The 24348-nt window shown below is 48.0% G+C and overlaps 1 protein-coding gene across 3 annotated transcripts in view; it reads left to right on the plus strand.

Annotated features, from left to right (window-relative positions):
* The window catches only part of LOC144784941 (SLAIN motif-containing protein-like), a 227660-nt gene that overhangs the window by 189967 nt on the left and 13345 nt on the right, over nucleotides 1–24348 (plus strand). For all 3 annotated transcript variants that reach the window (XM_078664055.1, XM_078664057.1, XM_078664056.1), the window contains one exon: nucleotides 10561–10882. In XM_078664055.1, the coding sequence (XP_078520181.1) occupies nucleotides 10561–10882 (322 nt within the window). The remainder of the gene's footprint in view (nucleotides 1–10560; nucleotides 10883–24348) is intronic.

Here is a 24348-nt window from a genome sequence, read left to right on the forward strand (position 1 = left end):
GCAGATCTGTAGTTTATCAAAGGCATTTTTGGGTTTCGCCTGCCGAAGGCTGCGCTCTGCGCAGCTTTTCAGCGCAGGTAAAATCCTATGTCGACAATAAGCACTTTTGCAGCGTGAATCTTTCTGGATTCACTATGCTGTGCATTATTCCGCGGTCTTGCGGATTCGTAGTCTTTTCTTTGTTTTTTTTTTTTTTTTTCTCTTAGCCCAGGTGGGCGTCGGCGTCACACCCCCTTGGGTGTATTTCCGGTGACGTCGGCATGCTTCCTGCGGAAGCTCCCACTCTTGGGCGCCATCTTCAGATTCTTTTTTTCCGCGGTCGGGTCTGGATCGTTCCCGTTTGGGCTCCAGACATTTTTGGAGAAAGAAGAAAGAAAATACAGAAAAGACGAGGAGAAGTCATCTGAAGACTCCAGGGGACCTCATCGACGAGTAACCAGCAAGGATAAGGCGTTTTCCATCGAGATCTTCGACGACCGTCGACGAACACGCGACCAGAGAGGCCCTGGGCGCTCGAGGATGGACAACACGCCGTTCAAGTTCTGCCGTAACTGCCACCACAAGTACGCGCAGAAGGACCAGCACCCGGTATGCAACCTTTGCCTACCGGTGGACCACGAAAGCGGAGACTGCAACGCCTGTTCCGCCTTCACCCCGAAGACCCTTCGTGTGAGAGAGAGGCAGAGGGTAGCACACGCCGCCCTGCAGTGGAAGGCCCCGACTCCGTCACTCTACGAGCTGGGGATGTCCTCCGAGGAAGAAGACAACGCTGCCGCCGAAGACGACAGCTACACGGTCGTAGAGACCGATTACACGAAGACTTCTGACAAGGTAGGAGACTCTTCGGCCCCCAAGAACCCGAGAGACTCTGAGTCTAGAAAGATCGAGGGCAAGACCCCGAAAGCGCCGACGCCAAAAAAGGCGGCGTCCGCGACTACTCCCAGGCCCAGCGGATCCTCCGAGAAGGAGTCCCCGGCGCCGAGAGCTGCTGATCAGCACAAAACGTCGAAAATCGTCCCCGAAAAGGATCGATCGACGCCGAGGGAGAAAGACCCAAAACTCACGACGACGACCAGAGAACCGAAATCCGGTTCGACGTCGAAAACTTCGACTCCGAGAGGCACGGCGACGAGCCTTCCACCGAAGAGAGCGGCCGACCCATCCGACGCGGAACACGCGGCCGAGATGGAAAAGAAGAGAAGGCGCCTCGAGGCAGAAATGGAGAACATCATGCAGCGGAAGAAAGATTTCGACGCAAAGATGAAAGCCTTCACGATCCCTCACAAGACCAAGCCACCGGTGATGGAGCCGGTCGAGGAGGAAGAGGAGATCGCCGAAGTCACCGAGGAACAAGACCAGGACGTCGAGGTGATCGACGACCAGGAGGAGTACGAGAACCCCTACGATAGTTACAACTATGGGGAGGAGGAGGAGGGCAGGACAGACACAGAGTCGGCACCCTCGGACCTTCAGGAGGTAGATTACATCGATGTCGACACCGACAGCCCGGAGGAGGTGGTCGACACCTACCCCTCGAGGCCCTCGCCGCCGGACGACATCGGGGCCTACAACTCGGTGATACAATCTGCCGCAGCAGCTTTCAAGCTCAAGCTCGACGAAGAGAAGCAGAAAGCAGACTTCCTTCTAGAAACATTGCTCCCAACACAAACGAGGAGCCAGTTCCTTCCAATGCTCGAGAGCGTCTTGGCTCAGGGGAAGGAAGCCTTCAGGGAGCCCGCAACATGCAAGGCAGTAACTCCCAGAACTGAGAAGAAGTACAAGCATGCCACAAAGGACCCGGCCTACATTCAGGGCACGGTCTCCGCAGACTCCATTATCACGGCCACAGCAAGGAGGAGGGCTAACGTACCCACTACCTCGGGGCCACCACCGGATAAGGAGAGCAAAAGGATGGATCTGGTGGGCAGAAGGATCGAACGGAATGCCGCGACCCACTGGCGCATGGCTAATTCCTACGCCCTGATAAACAGGCACATGTACCAAATCATGGAGGGACTAGGGCAGTTGGTGAAGGACTTGCCCCAGGATGCCAGGCAGAAAGCCGAAAAGCTGGTTGAAGAGGGAAAGAATGCGGCAAATTCTTGCCTTAAGACGGCCCTGGATGGGGCAGACACCGCCAGCAGGCTCATGATGATGGGCGTCACGGAAAGGAGGCACGCCTGGCTCAGAATATCCGGTTTCAAACCGGAAGTGCAACACAGTATCCTGAACACACCGTTCAACGGCAGCACGCTTTTCGGACCAACAGTGGATGAACAGCTCAGCCAACTGAAGAAGGATAACGAAACAGCAAGATCCATGGGAGCATTGCAGTTCAGAGGGAACAAGAGGGGCACCCCGTCACGGAGGCCCGGCGGGAGAGGTGGAAACCAGCCAGGTACATCACACCAGGCTTTCCAGCAAACGCACCAGGCAGACTCGCAGAGTCAGCAGGGTCATCAGAAGCAGCCCTGGCAGTACCAACAAAGAGGCCAGTCCTTTCGAGGGAGAAATGGACGGGGACAAAATAGAAGAGGGGGCCAGCAGCCCACCTCCAAGTGACTTCAAAAAACTCTGTGTGCCCGCCCGCAAAAAAGACCCCAGGGGGCAGCACATACAGATGGGTCAAGACAAACTAGACACCTACGACCACAGGACACCAGTGGGAGGAAGACTAAGATTCCACCTCCAGGAGTGGAGAGAAATCACATCAGACAAATGGATCCTCAACATTATCCAATTCGGATACTGCATAGAGTTGGAGGCGAGGCCAACAAGCAGAAAACCAAAAAGAAAGCCACTAGCAAGCAAGCAGCTGCAGTGCCTTCAGGAAGAAGCAAAAGAACTCCTGCAGAAGCAGGCCGTAGAACGGGTACCCTTCAAGGAAAGAAACACAGGAGTATACTCAACGTACTTCCTGGTACCAAAAGTAGACGAGACAATGAGACCCATTCTCGATTTACGGTTCGTGAACAAATTCATAAGCACGCAAAAATTCAAAATGACCTCCCTGCAAGAAGTGCTCCCACAGTTGCAGACCGGGGACTTCATGGTCACTATAGACCTCAAAGACGCATACCTGCACATCCCAATGAACAGAAAGCACAAGCACATGCTCAGGTTCACCGTCGGAGAAAGCCACTACCAGTTCACGACACTGGCCTTCGGTCTAAAATCGGCACCAAGAGTTTTCACAAAGTGCCTCGCAGCAGTCGCAGCGCACCTAAGAAGGCGGGGAATACACGTATACCCTTACCTGGACGACTGGCTGGTGAAAGCAAACTCATACCAGAAATGCAAGCTGCATGCACACACAGTGACCAGCACGCTCATAAACCTGGGGTTCTCCATCCATTGGAAGAAATCATCAATGGAGCCGGAACAAGTGAAGATCTTCCTGGGAGCACAGATCAACACCTTACAGGGCAAGGTGTTCCCCAGCGAGAAGAGGGCGAGGGCGCTGGTGAAGGAAACTCGCCTCTACCGGAAGGGACAAGCTCGGACAGTGAGGACTGCGAGCAAGATCATGGGGATGATGGCATCATGCATCCACCTGGTACCGAATGTACGACTCCACATGAGACCCATTCAAGAATGGCTACAGGAGCAATGGTCACAAGCTACAGGCAGTTGGGAGGATCTAGTGGTTGTAACGCACGCAGTGCAGAAGGAGATGACATGGTGGACCATGGAGAACATAGCAAAGGGAAAGCCTCTAACGCCCCCAACGCCAACAGTGACCATCACCACAGACGCATCCCTGAAGGGATGGGGCGCTCACATGGAGGAGCTCAAGGTGAGAGGACTGTGGACACCGACGGAGGCCACAAAGCACATCAATTACTTAGAATTGAAGACGATCTTCCTTGCACTGAAAGCCTTCCAAACAAGACTGTACAAGCACAAGGTGTTGATACAAACAGACAACACCACTGCGATGTTCTACATCAACAAGCAGGGGGGCACCCAGTCGGCCCCGCTTTCAACGCTAGCGCAGGAGATATGGAGATGGGCCATCCCTCTCAAGATAGACCTGCTGGCCATACACCTGCCAGGCAAGGACAACCTACAAGCAGATTGGCTCAGCAGGCAGACATCGGCATCCCACGAGTGGGAGCTCAATGCTCAGGAGACAAGGCGCCTATTCGACAGATGGGGAACTCCATCGGTGGACCTGTTTGCCACACGCCAGAATGCAAAATGCCGAAACTTCGCATCCAGGCAGCCCGAGGAAGGGTCACTAGGGAATGCCCTATGGATAGATTGGTCAGGGACATTTGCCTACGCCTTTCCCCCGATACCACTGATGCACAGAGTACTGAGCAAGTGCAGAGCGAGCAACATGACACTGATACTGGTCGCACCACAGTGGGCGAGGCAGACATGGTACTCGCAGATCATGGAGATGACACAGTGTGCACACCACAGATTCAGCAGGCGAAAAGACTTACTCTCCATGCAGAACGGAGAGGTGCTACACCCAGAGCCAGAGAGCATGAGCCTAGTAGCGTGGCTCCTGAGGACATAGAGTTCGCGCATTTAAGATTGCCAGAAAGTACACTGAAGGTCCTGCGGGAGGCAAGAAGGCCTAGCACTCGGAAGTGCTATGTGGCAAAATGGAAGAGGTTCACAATATGGTGTAGACAAGAAAGACTTCACAATAAAATGAAGAAGGATTCCACAGTGCTAAAGTACCTGACGCACTTGCTAGAGAAGAACCTTAGCTCATCCTCCTTGAGGGTTCACTTAGCAGCGATAGTCGCCTACACAAGGGGTGAAACTTGCAGGAGTTTCTTCACGTCACAGGTGGTGAAGAGGTTCCTAGAAGGGGCGAAAAGGATCGCACCGCCCAAGCGGGTGCCGCCACCGGCATGGAACTTGAACATAGTCCTAACAGAACTCATGAAAGAGCCCTTTGAACCGCTCCACAAGGCGTCCTTAAAGATGCTAACTATGAAAACAGCTTTCCTGGTTGCAATAACGTCCCTACGCAGAGTAAGCGAGCTTCAGGCTCTGACGCTGCAAGAACCCTACATACAAATACACAATGACAGGGTTGTGATGAGGACTGACCCAAACTTCATGCCGAAGGTGGTATCTAAATTTCACATGAACCAGTCTATACAGATACCGAGTTTTTTCCAAAAACCAACAACTGCGGCAGAGCGAGCTCTGCACACCCTGGACGCCAGAAGGGCAGTCATGCACTACATCGAAAGGACGAAGGGACACAGGAAGACAAAACAGTTCTTTGTGTCATTCGCCAACAGTTACATGGGAAAAGCAGTAACCAAAAAGACCATTGCACGATGGATCGCACAGACAATCCAACTCTGCCACAAGCGGGCAGGACAAGAGCTAGCAGAGGGGACACGTGCCCACTCCACTAGGAAAAAGGGCGCTACAATAGCCTTCCTGGCTAACACACCCATACAAGACATATGCCTGGCGGCAACATGGGCTTCGGTGCACACGTTCACGAAGCACTACTGTGTGGACATACAGATGAACAAGGAAGCTCAAGTTGGACAGAAGGTGCTACAGCACATATTCAATACCCAACGCTCATCTTCCACCCAACCGCCACAAAAATGAGAAACCGCTACAAAATCTATGCACAGCATAGTGAATCCAGAAAGATTCACGCTGCAAAACGAATAGTTTTCTTACCTGTCGGTGTAGTTTTGCAGCTTGAAGATCTTTCTGGATTCACTAGCGAACCCACCCACCTCCGCCAGAAAGATGAGGCTGGAGAGAGAAGAGGTGGTTAACAAAAGAAAGGATATTTAAAAAAGTACAAAGCGGTAAAATACCAACTAATTACAACATTGCCATTACTTCGGAAACGAAAGAAACACGGAAAAAAAGAACCCGAAGATGGCGCCCAAGAGTGGGAGCTTCCGCAGGAAGCATGCCGACGTCACCGGAAATACACCCAAGGGGGTGTGACGCCGACGCCCACCTGGGCTAAGAGAAAAAAAACAAAGAAAAGACTACGAATCCGGACCCAACCACAAGACCGCGGAATAATGCACAGCATAGTGAATCCAGAAAGATCTTCAAGCTGCAAAACTACACCGACAGGTAAGAAAACTATTCGTTCTGGAACGTCCCCCGGCTCTCATTGGCTAGCTCCATAAATGGAGGCTAGCCATTGAGTGCCGGATCTGTCCGTCAAGGCCGGACCAGATTCGGGGGCGTTCCCGAGATTTTTTCCCAGGGCGGAGTTACGTTTTTTCCCGTTCCCTCCCCTTTCACTGAAAGTCTGTCCATTCCCGCCCCCTCCATGTGCCTTTCCGCCCCCCCCCCCTCGCTGTCCTGTGCACGTTTCCCGCCGTCCGTGTCCTCTCCCGCCCCCTCCCGCCGTCCGTGTCCTCTCCCGCCCCCTCCCGCCGTCCGTGTCCTCTCCCGCCCCCCTCCCGCCGTTCGTGCCCTCTCCCGCCGTCCGTGTCCTCTCCCGCCCCCTGTGTCCTCGTAGGTGCTTGTTGTTCCATATGCAAACCCGCGGCTCTTCTATGGTGCCCATTAGCTCTCTTCAGTGCAGACAGTGCCAGGGCCCTGGTATAGACTGCCGCCCCACGCGCGAGGCTATGGCACGGTGGTGATTGACAGGTGAGTGTGTGATTTATGGGAGGCGCTGGGACTGGTTGTGGACATACATGTCTGGGAGGCTGCTGCGTAGTTTGTGGAAAGAGCTGCAACGAGACAGGTTCTCAGAGTTGCCAGGGCGCCCCGAGGAGGGTTAATCATCCCGGCTCTCTCCTGGTCGCACCCCTGGCGGCCCCTCCGGAGCCCACAGAGGCCCATTGAGTGCCGACCCTAATTGTTGTGCGCCCACCGTCTTCTCACCGGCGTCTCCAAGCACTAATTGGACCGGTCCCTCCTTTCCTCGCTGCCTTGGTAATTAATGTGTGCGCTTTCGAAGCAATTGATCCAGATTTAGGGTGCACTGAGGGGGGGCTTTTAAGTACCGTACCCGTCCGGGATGGGGCTGCTGGCCCATCACAGGGCACCTCCCCGGCCAAGCAGTTAAGTGCACTCAAGTGGACGGCTTTCAGCTTTATATTTACTTTAAACAAACATTCTGCAGCGACCCCAGCACTGGGTTCAGAGCTCTTGACTGGGCGTTTCCCAGCCTCCGAGGGCTCTCGGTCCTGACGTGAGTTTCTAGAGGGTACCATAACACACACACACAAACCGAGCTTTTTGTTCCTTCGGTTATTTCGTACTTTGGATGCATTTCACGTGGATCGTGGTTACTGTCCAAGAGCACACCTGTGCAGTGTATTGGAAGAGCCTGTTTCGTTTTACTTCCTTTGACTGCAGGGAACAACAACCTCTCCCAGACCTGAGCTTACAGACAGTTTATTACAAGTAGACCGAATGTATTTAATTGTCTTCACAGGTGTGAAAGGTGTTGCCAAAATAAACGCTTAAAGTACATGCTGTGGTACAGTCTCTCCAGTGGTGGTCACATTTGTTCTCGGTTTCTTTCCAAGCCCGTTTTATGCATTGTAGTGACGTGATTTGCTGCCCTCCCCCTGACCCCCCACCCTGTGCACGGTAAGCCCCCTAGAATGATGCTCAGTGTTTACTTCACTTCAGTGCTTGAAATGGGAAAACAGAAGTGCAGGTACTCTGTAGCAGACTCAGAGTACCTGCTTGTTTCGGAGAAGGGCCGGTACTCTCCAATTAAAAGTGTTAAGTCTCTCTTGAGAAGTGCAGGCACCCTCCCTCTCAAAATAAACAAAAGTGCCGGTACTTCGTACTGGGCAGGACCGGCCCATTTAAAGCCCTGTTTCCCTTGTACGAGGGAGGACTGTGCCTCCTTGCAGTGTGTCCGGGGTAGGTGCTCTGTAGGTCTGTGAGGGTGGCACTGTGTGGAGGGCAGTCTCCCGGGCTCGTGGTTGGCAGATACTATCTCGGTTTGTGCTCGGATCTTTGTTGGCCAGCTTCAGTTTTTTACTCTGTATTTGCGTGGTGTTTGTCTGCGCTGTCTTTTTTTTTACCACAGTGGGGGGTTGTGCACAATTAAGGTTATCGTTCCAGTGAGATGCACCGTTTTAGAGTGGTGTCTGGTCACAGGTGTGTCTCCCAACACACCACTGCGCGGTGTTTCCCTTGAGCCTGACCTGTGTCCGCGTGGACCTGTGCTGGAAGCTCTTTCTATTCGCTGCCCCTGAAGGGATTCGTGAAAGTGTGTGTGGGGTGGGGGCTCTCCAAAAGGGGGGTGAATGTAGTAAAGTCAGAGGGACACTGCCCTATTCTCTGTTGCTTTAAACCAGGGCCTAGAACAAAACAATTACAACACTCCCCCCCCCTTCAAACCACCCCCCCACACACACACATGAGTGATTGAGCACTATTAGACCACTAAACAATACAGAAACAAGTATACATCAGGCAAATACCCAAAATATTAAATCCTTTATTTAATTCAGGAGCAAAAACATACCAGCATTTTCATTTTAAAGGCACAGTTGGAGTTTTTCAAAATTGCATTTTATTTCTAAAAGCCAAATATATGCTAGACTCTTATATCACTTTGTCTTTTTTGCTCCTGATGCATGCTATCTTTCTGTTGGTGCATACCAGTGCTTCAATTGAGGCTAACAACTGTCCATACCGAGTATGATTATTGTACTTGCACTGATTCCATGAATCAAGCTAAAGATACCAACTTAATTTTTTAGTCTCTTATTTCAAATTCGTTCGCTTTTACAGAGCATTTTAAAATATTCAATTTAGCTTTTTTTAAATTTATGCATCCTATATTCATTTTCAAATAATGTTTAATTTTCTAAACTATTGTTGACCCCGGGGCTAGTGTCTCGGGCTCCAGGGGCTCTGCAGACCACAAGGTACTACCTGTTAACATAATTGAGACATAAGCACCATTATTTCAAAATTCTAAAATGAAGAACCCATTGCCCTCTGTTGATCCCAGAGATACTGTTCTACTAACAATATTAAATGTCATTGTTTATATGTACCTTGTCAGTGGATACAGTTTATAACACCAGGGATTCGTCAGTCAGAACAGCTCTACCTACTTTATTTCAGTATGACTATACAGTTCTTGACATGTTCATTGTTGATTTATGTATGTTCTACTGTTGTACCCATACCACATACTTTGCTACTTTCATATTCCCAGGTGTTAGGTTGAGGTTGATATGTAATGAACACAAACATTACTAAGAGGTTTTGGCTCTGATCATTGCAGACAAATACTTAACAGTCCTATAGAGAGGTGTTACACATGTTTGGTGCTCATTCCTTCGTGATGTTGATTTCAGTGCTGTTCATGCTTCCCCTCCAGAATTGTTCTTGACTAATTCCCGCAGGACATTGGATATTTATCTGTAAACGTTAAGTACACATCAGCTTCTTCCTCCATTGCATTCTGATGTTTGATTTTGTTGATGTGTCTGCCACTGCTCACGGAACGGCCTCAGGGATTTAAAGCGGCATCTCGGGTGAATCTTTAAATGCCTTAATACGGAAGACAATCACATCAAACGAGTATTCCCAGAAGCATGCATAATGATGACTAGGCTCTTTGAATGTCTTATATTTCTTTTCTCAACCTTGGAGCAAACAGCGTTTCTCAGCACCAGAAGCAGGAAGACTAGTGGTGTAAACAAGCCTGCTGCAAGTGGTGCGCGGTGCTGTGGCCGGGTGTTTCACCCTTTTGGACTGTGGATATGGAGGGTGCTGTTTATGTTAACTGAACTTTAGTCCCTGCTCCGTGAGGAACAGGGTCTCTGAGCCAGGTGGCACTAGGCTGTGAGTCCACCAGCATCTTCATGCGGACAGTGCAGTCACGGAGGGAGCAAATGATGCCCCTCTGCACTGCACAACGGCTGATGGTCTGTCCTCCAGTAAAGCAGAAATACTTTTGATCCGGCCAAGCTTTCTACCTTCAATGTGTGTTGTAGTAGGGAGTGCTAGGGAGTGCAGAGTGACTGCAGAATGCTAGGGAGTGCAGAGTGACTGCCGAGATTAAGCTAATGGCAATAAAAATGACAATGCCATTTATTTATCTGTTTTCACAACCAACACATAAATACAAATTTTGTCATTTACAATGCCAATAGCTCTAACTTTTCCAAAGGCGAAACCATTGCATTGTAAATGCTTTTTGCAAATATGAGAGGAGCCTCCGATGTGTAGTTGATAAAGTGATGACAAACACTGAAGGACATCTGTTGTCGGTTCTTTGATATAAATGAATTCCATTGTGGTTTTTGGAAGTGTTCCAGGAGGATATTTAAAACCAATAAAAGGTGCGATAGATCACTGTAAAAGCAGATTTTACATAGTTTTGAATTGGAGGACCATGAAATGGAAATTTACCAGGGGATTTTGAGACAAATTTAGATAAAACGTATGCAGTGAAATCACTGAAACAAGAGCTGAAACAACTTCTTTTTATTGTGGGGCTAGAGGGAGACTATTTGAAAGTGAGAGGACCATATTAGTGCAGGTAGAATATGTGGATAAAGAATTTTCTGAAAATCCCAGGTTGCGTCAGTGCGTTCTCTGTTTTTATTCTAGGCATCAACCCCAACAAGCTGCGATATCCCGCCACCGCAGTCCAGCCCCATCTGATGCCCCGGCAGCCCATGAAGGGGCCGTCCAGCACCAGTGCTCTCCTGAGCAGCAGGCAACCACTGAAATCTTCCGGTTATGGCAATCCGGCCGGCACAGCCAGGAAAGTGCAGGCACCACCCAGCCTAAATCACAGTTTACCCAGCAGTCATCCACCCAGAGCAACCGGGGCCGCAGCTGGGGCGAAAGGCTCCCCTCTGAGGACTCGAACCGTGGCTGGCGTAGGTGCAACGACGCCCAAGAGCAGGGTCTCTCAGCCCTCCAAAAGGTAAGCATTGCTCGGCAGGTGTTAATGAATGAAAGGAACTGGTGCTGCGACAGAGGAACGTTGATGTTCAGTTGCGAAGACTCGCTGCATTGTGTGAGTGAGAGGTATGCGATGTGTGTTGTAGATTTGTATTGTTGGTTAATGTATAGTTTCACACTATTCTCACTCATAAACGGTTTTAAAAGCCCAAACTCCAGATAATCACTGTTATCCAACCTGACATTCACCTGGGACTCCTGGGAGAACACTTCTGCAGCGTGTGATTGCCTGTGTTGCTCATGCTGTGTAAATAACTTGTCAAGCACGAGGATCTCCTAGGACAATACCTCACCAGCGTGGAATAACCAGTCTTCACACGCTGTGTACAACACAAGTCCAGGGACCCTCTCGCATGGGACAAATCTATTACTGCATGGACTCGCGTGTGCTTTACACGCTGTGTACAACACAAGTCCAGGGCCCCTCTCTCCAGGGACAAATCTTGCTTTACACGCTGTGTACAACACAAGTCCAGGGCCCCTCTCTCCAGGGACAAATCTATTACTGCATGGACTCGCGTGTGCTTCACACGCCGTGTCCAACACAAGTCCAGGGACCCTCTCTCCAGGGACAAATCTATTACTGCATGGACTCGCGTGTGCTTCACACGCCGTGTCCAACACAAGTCCAGGGACCCTCTCTCCAGGGACAAATCTATTACTGCATGGACTCGCGTGTGCTTCACACGCTGTGTACCACACAAGTCCAGGGCCCCTCTCTCCAGGGACAAATCTATTACTGCATGGACTCGCGTGTGCTTCACACGCTGTGTACAACAGAAGTCCATCGACCGTCTCGCCTGGGACAAATCTTTTACTGCATGGACTCGCTTGTGCTTTACACGCTGTGTACAACAGAAGTCCATCGACCGTCTCGCCTGGGACAAATCTTTTACTGCATGGACTCGCTTGTGCTTTACACGCTGTGTACAACACAAGTCCAGGGACCCTCTCTCTTGGGACAAATCTTTTACTGCATGGACTTGCGTGTACAACACAAGTCCAGGGACCCTCTCGCATGGGACAAATCTATTACTGCATGGACTCGCGTGTGCTTCACACGCTGCGTATAACAGAAGTCCAGGGACCCTCTCGCCTGGGACAAATCTTTTACTGCATAGACTCGCTTGTGCTTTACACGCTGTGTACAACACAAGTCCATCGACCGTCTCTCCAGGGACAAATCTTTTACTGCATGGACTCGCTTGTGCTTTACACGCTGTGTACAACACAAGTCCAGGGATCCTCTCTCCTGGGACAAATCTATTACTGCATGGACTCGCTTGTGCTTTACACGCTGTGTACAACACAAGTCCATCGACCGTCTCTCCAGGGACAAATCTATTACTGCATGGACTCGCGTGTGCTTCACACGCTGTGTACCACACAAGTCCAGGGCCCCTCTCTCCAGGGACAAATCTATTACTGCATGGACTCGCGTGTGCTTCACACGCTGTGTACAACAGAAGTCCAGGGACCCTCTCGCATGGGACAAATCTATTACTGCATGGACTCGCGTGTGCTTCACACGCTGTGTACAACAGAAGTCCATCGACCGTCTCGCCTGGGACAAATCTTTTACTGCATGGACTCACTTGTGCTTTACACGCTGTGTACAACACAAGTCCAGGGCCCCTCTCTCCAGGGACAAATCTATTACTGCATGGACTCGCGTGTGCTTTACACGCTGTGTACAACACAAGTCCAGGGCCCCTCTCGCATGGGACAAATCTTGCTTTACACGCTGTGTACAACACAAGTCTAGGGACCCTCTCTCCAGGGACAAATCTTTTACTGCATGGACTTGCATGTGCTTCACAGGTTTTGTACAACACAAGTCCAGGGACCGTCTCTCCTGGGACAAATCTTTTACTGCATGGACTTGCGTGTACAACACAAGTCCAGGGACCCTCTCGCATGGGACAAATCTATTACTGCATGGACTCGCGTGTGCTTCACACGCTGCGTATAACAGAAGTCCAGGGACCCTCTCGCCTGGGACAAATCTTTTACTGCATGGACTCGCTTGTGCTTTACACGCTGTGTACAACACAAGTCCATCGACCGTCTCTCCAGGGACAAATCTTTTACTGCATGGACTCGCTTGTGCTTTACACGCTGTGTACAACACAAGTCCAGGGATCCTCTCTCCTGGGACAAATCTATTACTGCATGGACTCGCTTGTGCTTTACACGCTGTGTACAACACAAGTCCATCGACCGTCTCTCCAGGGACAAATCTATTACTGCATGGACTCGCGTGTGCTTCACACGCTGTGTACCACACAAGTCCAGGGCCCCTCTCTCCAGGGACAAATCTATTACTGCATGGACTCGCGTGTGCTTCACACGCTGTGTACAACAGAAGTCCAGGGACCCTCTCGCATGGGACAAATCTATTACTGCATGGACTCGCGTGTGCTTCACACGCTGTGTACAACAGAAGTCCATCGACCGTCTCGCCTGGGACAAATCTTTTACTGCATGGACTCACTTGTGCTTTACACGCTGTGTACAACACAAGTCCAGGGCCCCTCTCTCCAGGGACAAATCTATTACTGCATGGACTCGCGTGTGCTTTACACGCTGTGTACAACACAAGTCCAGGGCCCCTCTCGCATGGGACAAATCTTGCTTTACACGCTGTGTACAACACAAGTCTAGGGACCCTCTCTCCAGGGACAAATCTTTTACTGCATGGACTTGCATGTGCTTCACAGGTTTTGTACAACACAAGTCCAGGGACCGTCTCTCCTGGGACAAATCTATTACTGCATGGACTCGCGTGTGCTTCACAGACTGTGTACAACCTTCTGATATTCAAGTTCTATCTAAAAAGAACTCTTGTATTATCATCTTTGTACTGTACTGTACAAGGCTACCAACACGCCTTACCCCAGTTAATCAAAGGTAGGTAGGGCTGTTTAGGCGGAATGTAGCATCTTTTAACATCTACATCCTGAAACGCTAAGTGGGAATGCATGAACCGTGGCAGTTCCACCTCAATCCAAGCAGCAGAGGACGGTGGGCTATTACTACAAAATTCCCTGCTCAGAAAGAAATAGTGAAGTACTGTGTGAACCATGAGGCTAGAGAAGTAAAAAAAGAATGTGTCTGCAGGGTGTTGTGTCTTTCAAACATCTATTTTGCCCAGGTGGCGCAGTACCCCTCCTCAAAAATGGTTCTTGTGGGTGGCGCCTGATTTCAAAGGGGTCGTTCACATGGTTGTAATCGCCTCCCAATCCCATGGGTACCTTAAGGCACATCCATAACATCAGGAGTCTATACATTCAGTAAACAAATGTCCTGTCCATCTAACATTTTGCCTGCAAACACTTACCTACCATTTCCGTGTCTAATGCAGGTGTCTCCAGCCAGTCAATCGCCAGCTCCCAGTAGCTCCCAGACACCTTTAGAGTAGCTCACAGCCTTGAGTTCATTTTTAAATAAGCACAGGGTCACATTTTTCTTTAGAGTTAACCCCTTCCATGCTCATGACGAGCTCAGCTCGTCATGCAGTACACTTCTTGTGTGCTCATGACGAGCTGAGCTCGTCATGAACAATGGAATTCAAGGATCTGTTGCACAGAGGATGAATTGCTGTAGCATTGATAGTGTTAAGGGAAGGCTGAGTTTATTTTACATTATTATCATCGGGCTGCAGATAGCTGGGCTTCATAATGAGCAGTGTTGAGTTAGATTTATGACCCAGGCTGGGGCACAGGGGTGAAGAACGGAAGCACTGAGGTACTCTTAATCAAAAGTCCTTGTCAACTCAATATTGGCGCTGAGAACAATGTTTCTGAATGATTTTAAATGGGAAAAAATGAAAAGTTACCTTAATGATTAAGTTAACTCTTCATTTTAATTTCAGAGTGTTGTATTTAAAAACAGCAGCCCTGCTGCTCCCAGTGGACCCAGGACTAGGTGTATAATTGAAAACACAGTACTTTTTTAAGTGGGAGGAATTTAAAGTGCAGATAAATGTTTCATACTTGGAACATTGTTGCAGAAAGTTTTTCTGCACTTTAAATGTATCCCATTTAAAAGAATGGTTGTATGTTTGTGTTATACATGTAGCGGTAAAAGAAAGGCAAGGGAGGTCTCCTTTGAAATCCAATTCGGGACCAGGAGAATAAGAGTAAAGAACTGGAAAAGTCCCAAAACACTCAACTGTTAAGAAGCCCTTTAGTGTATTTCCCTCATAACTCGCAATGCCAACTCAATCCAAAGATATGCAATATTATACAATTTAAGACATATAATGAACAGATAAAGAATCCTAAAAAAACGTGTGTATTGTATTAAAAATACAGTTTATTACAAATCAGTAAAATCAATGTTATATAACATAATTATAGTGCCAAATTTCCAAATATAAAAAAACAGTCTTTGTTAAAAAGAAGTTATCAGTACAAATACAAAGTTAAAAAAGTATATCATAAAAATCACAGTTGTTAGGGTTGTCGACGCAGCGTTTCGGTGTGTAACGATACCACCTTCATCAGGACAAACAATTCTATACAAAAAAGCATATAATTAGATACATACAGTGGTTTATTAAAAAATGATGCGTCATTCAGGCCTTAATGGTGATTTCATGTCACTATAGTTAAGAACCACGTGTATAGCCCAGTATAACTCAAATGCCTGAATGACGCATCAATGATGATACTTCTTTGTTAGATAAAAACAAATAACACAACGTGTGTAAATAAAAAAGTGCCCTAATACTGTGATAAGTATATTTTTTTAAATAAATATCATTTTTTAATAAACCACTGTATGTATCTAATTATATGCTTTTTTTGTATAGAATTGTTTGTCCTGATGAAGGTGGTATCGTTACACACCGAAACGCTGCGTCGACAACCCTAACAACTGTGATTTTTATGATGTACTTTTTTAACTTTGTATTTGTACTGATAACTTCTTTTTAACAAAGACTGTTTTTTTATATTTGGAAATTTGGCACTATAATTATGTTATATAACATTGATTTTACTGATTTGTAATAAACTGTATTTTTAATACAATACACACGTTTTTTAGGATTCTTGATTTGTTCATTATATGTCTTAAATTGTATAATATTGCATATCTTTGGATTGAGTTGGCATTGCGAGTTATGAGGGAAATACACTAAAGGGCTTCTTAACAGTTGAGTGTTTTGGGACTTTTCCAGTTCTATACATGTAGCGGTGCCACGTATGGCGAAAGGTATGTCCTGTGCCTCAAGTACATATGACATTCATTCACCATAGACCAATATCCCATTCATACGCGCATACGTGTTCATCCATCCCCAAAGATCACGCTCTCACTGATGCACATGGCAGCCCTGTCACAGTGCCCCATGACAAAGTATTTTGTTCAAACCATAGTATCTGGCTCTATGGACATCAGTCTTAACGTAAATGACGCTGGGCGCGGTGGTGTCTGGTAATAATGCGCGAGTTGTTTCGCCTCCAGTAGCTCACAGTGATTTTCACTGATCAGAAGTAACTCTCACTACAGAAAAGCTTAGAGATCCCTGCAAGGCAGAAAGGGAACATAACCCCACACCCTGAGAATGTCACTAGTATTTGAAGCAAAACTGCCCTGTTTCCTGCAAGAAGCCTACTGAAGCGGAGTTTATATATAGGGTTGCGTGAAATCGGTTTAATCCGCCCGCACTGAGAACCCCACTGATGCTCCAGTCAGCTGACAGTTGTAACCAAGCCACTGATGTTTTTCACATGTCTGCAGTTTTCAATCTGGACACTTGATGGCGCAAAAGGACCACACATGCAGATAGTTAATCTTTCAACCAAAGTGTTTACTTTTAATCCACAAAGAGAAAACGCAAAGGTACCACATTTTTGTAAATCCAGGTCTACATTGTTCTATTGACCAGGTGTACCCAGTCCTTGTGAATGTCGGTTTGGAAGCGGTCTTTACTCTCATTCATTGCATTTTCCACTATATCGAAAAATACAACAGATTTATTGGAACATGAATATTGAGTCCTGAATTGGATGAGAGATGTTTTTTAACCTGCTCTCCTTGTTTTTAGCAGCTCTTAGGACTGCTTTCAGGAAATCTCATTAGACTGTTGTAGAGTTCGTTCTTCCACAGGAACAACCCATTGAAGGGTCTTTGGCTCTTGCCCGAGGCAGCCTGCCCTCGCAGTTCTGTAGGGAATGGTCATCACTCCACCCTTCTTGGTGGAGGGGAAAGGGGATGGTTGGACTCACTGTTGGCGAGACAGAGCCTGGGAGGCACAGGCAACAGACTCCAGGACTAGACTTGTGAGGCAACATTTTCCTTTTAGTTTTGTTAAAAACAGAGATTGCAATTGGTTCAACCAAACTTATACTGTGTTCAATTTGGCAGACTGGATATATTTTTTAAACCAAAAAATTCTAGAAACTGTTTCCTCTTTTATGGGGATATTTTCATTCAATTGATATTTGAGAAAATGTGTATTTAAAAAAAGTTCTCCAGGATTTCCACATGTACAGAGATTTGCCACAGTCCTGGATATCGGAGGGAAACCCAGACCAGAGAATCTGTATTTCATGCTCTTGGCTGCCGTTGTAAATAGCACACCTTGAACAGACTGCCCAGGTAAGAGAAGCACCCTACAAGTAGACGGTCTCCCAAAGACAAATGTGGGACAGGAGGTGTAAAGCACAAGTCATCCCTCGCTGGTGACGTGTTCTACCCTGGATACGCTTGGCATTGACAGGTGTTGTACCACTGCTAGTGAAGCACAGAAGACTTCTCGGCTGTGAAGCTCCCTTCCAAGAGATCCGTGCCCTTGACATGTATTCTACACAGCTGGTGAAACATTCTCCTAGGAGATCCTTGTTTTTCACAGAGTACATAGTACACAGCGCACAAGCGACCCCTCACAGGTGACGCATTCTTCCAGGATATCCGCGCCATTGATAAGTGTTGTACATACAGACTATCCATAGCTGGTGAAGCATAGAAAAGGCGCTCACGACAAGTAAAACATTTGGCATGCGAAGCACAGGTATGCCTCGCTGGTGAAGAGTTCACCCAGGAGACTCATGCCCATGACAAGTGTTGTTCCCGGCATGGGAAGCACAGGTAGGTACACCACACCTGTCGGGGGAAGACTTTAACAATTTCTCCCCATTTGGCCGTTTATAACTTCGGACAAATGGGTGCTTGGCCTTATCCAACATGGTTATTGCCTGGAGCTTACCTGCAATCCCCCAAGCATTCCACCTCGACCTCACAAGCCGTCTTCAGAACACATACACTTGCTCAATCAAACAAGAGATTCGAGGCATGTGGGCTGGTGAATTCATATCTATTGCATAGATTGCCGCCTAGTGTTGGGTCCGGATGATTGCACATTGTTGTCCTGGAAGAGTCTTCGAAGTATCACGAGATAGGTGGCTCCTCCCCTGGACTACAGTGCGCATGGGCATCGACTCCATCCCCAGATTGTTTTTTTCCGCCATTGGGTTCGGATGCATATTTGATCACGCAAGTTCAGAATCAATAGAAACTTTTCTTTTTGGCCCAAAGGCCTTTCCTATATCGTCGGTATTGTCTTGTGATCGGTGCCAGTTCTGTTCCGGCTCAGCTCCCGAGTCGGACATCTAGAGGAGTCGCGTGGCTCTTCGGTGCTCAAGGCCCGGTCGACGCTAGAGGCCTTATTCGACGAAACATCATGGAACGGAGCCCGTTCAAAAGGTGCCCCATGTGCAACTCGAAGTATCCTCACATCGACGTCCACCCGGTGTGCAACAAGTGCCTGTCGCCGGATCACGATGAAGCCAACTGTATGGCTTGTTCTCGTTTCCGCTCCAAGAAGACAATTCGACTTCGGCGCGCAGCGCGCCAGGAGGCCCAGCAGACGGCACCTGACCCGGTGAACATTTTCGATACCGAGGAAGAAGAGGCAGACGAGCAGGAAGATCAAGAGCCGATGTCCAATCCAGCAGCGGAGATCGACTCCAACTACGACGCTGATGTAGAAATGCTCGATGCTGAAGAAGTCGTCGACGAGGTAGGAGACGACTATGGGGCCATGGAAGATAGCTCAAGCGAGGAGCTATGCCCCGTTGAAACGATACATACGGCTCAGGTCGAGGGATCGCCACAAGGCCTTACCCAAGATCTTACACTGGGTTCTACAGTCTCGCCTCCGGGCCCGGCTACGGACACTTCTAAAGAGCCACAACTGGTGAAATCGAAACCGAAAGAGAAAGCTTCGGTGTCTACACAACCGAAAGGGCTAGAACCGCCGTCGAAACCGAAAGTGCGTGTTGCCTTGGTCGGCTCGAAGTCTTCTGACCTATCGGCGCCGCCAAAGCCTAAAAAGGTTATCAACCCGGTGAAGTCGCTCAAGGGTGTCGAGCCGAAGACTGGGACACCGAAAGCACTTGTCAAGGTCGTCGACTCGAAGAAATCGGCGCCGAGGGCCGTCGGCAAAGGACTCGGAGCTACAAAAGTTGTCGATCCTGCGCGTCGGCCAGACAAGGCCAAGGGCGCTACAACCCTCGAGTCCGCACCTGGTGGTGGCTCAAAGGAACCTGTCGAGTCGACGCAGATGTCCGCCTCCTTCTCGAAGCAGGTGTCGGAATCGTTGAAACGCATTAAGGACAAAACTTCCGCTGTCGATCCGAAGGATACTTCCGCGCCGTAGCCTGCCACCAAACCGCAAAAGTCGTCAGCGCCCATTCAGTTTACGCTGCCACCAAAAGTGGTGCCGAAGGCATTCGCGCCTAAGACGGTCGTCGAGGCGTCCATGAAGGTGTCCACGGGGCCGAAGCCTACACCTGCTGTTGTGGGCACGAGGCATCGACAACCCCTGCTTGAGGAGCAGTCGGAACAATTCATCGACGCTGACACGGGTAGACTTTCTATTTACAAACGAAAGATCGCACCGGCACAGCCTATGGAGTCCTACACAATTCCATTAAAGAAGAAGGATTCCACGGATTCACCCGTTCTTGTAGAACTGATAGCTCCACGTGGACAGGACACCGCTCCAATCTCGCCCACTTACTCAGAGGTGGAGGCTGGGGAAGGTGACTATGATGAGTACAACTACCCTGCCGACACTGATCCTGAGGATCAACATGACACATGGGCAGATGCTGCTGACCCAGGGGATCCACAAACTGCCCCAGACACTCAGGTGTATAACGTGAAAACATAGCCTACTGAGGACTCAGCGGCATTTAATGCGCTTATTGAAAGGGCAGCCAAGAATCATGATGTCCAGCTCCATGCTGACCCTGTTGAGGTGGATTTTTTGTTTGACACCTTTTCCACCTCTGAGAAGACCGTTAAGACTCTGCCAATGCTGAAGGGTGTCTTAAAACATGCTGGAGACATTTTTAAAGAACCCACAAGGGCCAGGGTTATAAACCTCAGAATTGAGAAGAAGTACAAGCCGGCGCCTGGGGACCCTACCTACATCAGGGGCCAGTTGCCGTTGGACTCTCTAGTTGTTTCCAATGCCCGGAAGAGGGAAAACTCACAAACTACTGGTGATGCTCCTCCCCCTGACAAGGAATCTAAAGTGCTAGAAGCATCAGGGAAAAGGGTGGTGGCTCAAGTGGCCAATATCTGGCGCATTTCAAACACTCAGGCACTCTTAGCCAGATACGACAGGGCACATTACGATACACTTGAGACCCTGTTACAACACTTGCCAGATGAATATAAAGGGGCAGCAGAGATGCTCATACAAGAAGGGAAACTCGTCTCAAATGCTTCTATTAAGTGTGCACTGGACGCAGCAGACACCGCGGCCAGGGCCATTAACACCAGTGTAATGTTGCGGCGTCAGGCCTGGCTCAGAATCTCCGGGGTCAAACCAGAGGTACAAACCACCATCCTCAATCAGCCTGTAAACCCTGATCACTTATTTGGACCTGAGGTGAACACCACCCTGGATAAAATCAAAAAGGACACTGAGACTGCAAAGTCTATGGGGGCTCTCCAGTCGCAGCAGTTCAGGGGTAGTTCTTTTTGTCGCTCAGGCAATAGAGGTGTTTCCAGAGGCCGATTTATAAAAAGGGGTAACCCTGTGTCCCTCAGAACCTGGGTATATGCGATTAACAAACAAAATGGTTCTGTTGGTTAGCAAAAACAATTCCTTTGGGAGAGGCTTAGAACAGCTCAAAAGACAAGCAACAAGCACACACTCTCTGATATACAAAGTTTTTATATGTATTAAAAACAGAACAAAAGACAATATCCTGGAATTACTTCATTCCGTTACATTGCTAGTAAATGCATTAACTTTGTGAAAAGGTGACAATGGTGATTAAGGTGACAAGTGTAGTGTATACAGTGACACTTATATACACAACAATTATTTACAATAAAACCTTAAAGAGAAATGACCAGGGGCGGTGGGGGGATTGGTTTGGAGAGGAAGGAGGAAAACGAGGTATTTTTTGTCGTTTAAGAGGCCAGTTTTTTCAAGTAGATATTCCAAGGAAAACAAAATGGTTAATATCCAAGTTCCTGGATTTTTTAACTTGGCCAAGGTAATAGCGTCGACGTTTCGACCCTTGTTGCACCCCAGTTGGTGGTTGCGGCGGGTCTTTATCAAGACAGGGGGAGGGCTGGAAGGAAAAGGATAGGGATCAGAGAAGTGCTTGTAAATAGCGTCAAAGAATGACGAGAAACGCTCAAGGTTACTTACACGGGGATCGGTCAAATGGTGTAAGTATTCCTGAAGGTAGCCCGATGGTCAACCTAAATAGAAAAAGCCTTTTAGGTCCATGTGTTTGAAGTCCACACGTATGCCGGGCATTGGTCAAAAGACATATTTAAAGTGACTAGGTGGTTATGGAGCCAGGTGATCTGATTACTTCAGTTACTCGGTGTAATGGAATTTGCAAAACGTGCCTCTGTGATTTCGGGGCTGGCAAGGGATGTGCCTAAGTGATTTGAAATTAATTAAAAACGGGTGCAAGTCCGATTTCGGAAATGAAACCCGAGCCCTGACAGTGAGTTAGATTATTACGGATATCACTCGGTAGGTGTCCGAGTTCAAGGGTCTCAAAACTCTTACCTTCGATGCAGTATTTGTCTGCAGTTAAACACAGCGACCTGGAAATGAGCGCCAAACCGAGCTGTCCGGGAGAAATGCTCGAACTGCGGTGCTCCACCTAGGACGCTAAGTATACTCGTAGCCAGGCAACCACAAGCGGAAACGAGGCAGGAAAGGTTTAGCCAATCACAATGGTGGCGTAGCCTAAGACAACGTGGTGCCTTTCGCCTCGAGGACGCTCTGCGCGTCGGTTACTAGGTAACGTTTACAGAGTGACGACAAGCCGAAATTGGCCCAATCAATGAGGGGACGTGAGACGCTAAACAAAACGTCTGGTAAAATTCCTGTCTGAATGGCCCACTGGATGGAATGCTCAGGGATCTGTGTAGTCATATCCCAAGGTATTAGGACCAGGAATAAGGTTTGCGTGTTCGGCTTGGGAGTTCAATGCGAGGTCATACTTTGAACACATCGACCTATAAAATACAATTAACAACCACATTTGTATTTTATCCCATGCTGACAACCATATTTGTATTTTATCATATGGAAAACAGGAAGTCATTTTTCACGGGACAAGAACAGATCTATGCTTTTACAATGCGTATTCTACGTAAAAGTGCAGAAAACAAACACATTTGTGCGTTATCATATTAAGAAGGTAGCAACATGGGAAAAAAGCATTAGGTTATTACCATTGCAAGAAAACAAACAGGTTACAGTAAGGCCATTTGTTTGGAAATTTCCTCATGTTCGTTCAATCCCTGACTCACAGAGTTCAAATTGTGGATCCATTTACACTCTTTTCTCCCCAGTGTAGCGGACATAGACCCCCCTCTAGGATTCACATTAATTTTTTCTAGGATGCGCCAGCGCATACTTTCAGGGTCATGATTCTGTGTGAGGAAATGGTCTACCATAGGTGCGCCCTGTACCTTGCAACGGATCCTGCTCATGTGTTGCAAAATGCGACACTTCACTTTTTGAGTTGTTTGTCCTACATAGGGTTTGTTGCATGGACATAAGATGATATAAACAACATTAGTTGTGTTACAATTAGCCAGGGTAGGCAGGCCATATGTCTTGTTTTCGTAGGTAAAGGATGGACCATCCATGCACATAGGACACGCCTTACAATTTCCACATCTGACTTGTCCACTGATAGGTGGTAGGCCCAGATGGTCTCTGAGAGTTATTGGTTTCGGTGGTTCCAGGAAGGCTTTGACCACATTGTCCTTGATATTCCTGCCCCTTTTGAATGCAAAAAGTGGAATAGCTTCAGTTTTTAGTTCAGATGCCACTAAGTTCCAATGTTTCTTTACTATATTCTTCACCACTTTGCTCTTTGTGTTGAAGGTGGTGACACAGACCATGCCCGTCGTATCGGGATTTTTTCTTTTTGGGGTCAATAGTTCTTCCCTCGGGCAGTACCAAGCTCTTTTCTTTGCCCGTTTCAGCAATCCTGCTGGATAGCCACGTTCACGTAGGCGTTTGGTGAGAATCTCACATTCATTGAAAAAATCTGTTTTCCTGGTGCAATTACGCCTAATCCTCAAGTACTGACCAAAGGGCAGATTATCCCTTAGATTGCGTGGGTGATGGGAATCATATTTCAGTAAGGTGTTTTTCTCCATCGGTTTCCTATAGAGATCGCATATTATCATCCCCTCTTCAGATTTGAAAGAGAGATCCAGGAATGCAATATTCTTTTTATCATAGCTCATGGTAAATTGTATATCTGCACTCCTTGTATTGAGCCAGAGAAAGAAGTCCTTTAGGTCAGTCTCAGTGCCAGTCCAAATCAAGATCACATCATCGATGTAACGCTTCCATATTGATATGGAGTCAATGAATGGATTCTCTTCAGTGTACAAGTGTTGTTCCTCGTATTGCTCCATATATATATTAGCCAAGCTAGGAGCATAGGTAGCTCCCATTGCTACGCCTTTACATTGCATGTAGAATTGTCGCTGGAACACAAAGTAGTTTCGCTTCATAGCAATTTCCAGAAGACCAATTAGGAAAGAGGTAGGTATCCAATGGGGTGCAGGCCGTTTCTCCAGTACATCTTGGATACCTTGAATAGCACTGTCTTGAGGTATCGATGTATATAAAGAAGCAACGTCTAGTGTCACCATGAATTGTGTGGCTTCATCGTATGGTTGTCCCTCCAAAAGTTGTATAATGTGCATCGAGTCCCGCACATAAGATTTTGTTTCAGGTACCAGTGGTTGTAAAAAATGATCGATAAATTGATTCACCGGCTCTAACACAGATCCACAGCCAGATATTATTGGTCTTCCCGGGGGGTTGTCTAACCCCATATGAACCTTGGGTAACGTGTAGATAGTTGGAATCCGGGGCTCTTTTTTGATCAAAAAGTCTCTTTCAGG

This window comes from Lissotriton helveticus, chromosome 10 (genome assembly GCF_964261635.1).
Source record: "Lissotriton helveticus chromosome 10, aLisHel1.1, whole genome shotgun sequence".
Taxonomy (NCBI): Eukaryota; Metazoa; Chordata; class Amphibia; order Caudata; family Salamandridae; genus Lissotriton; species Lissotriton helveticus.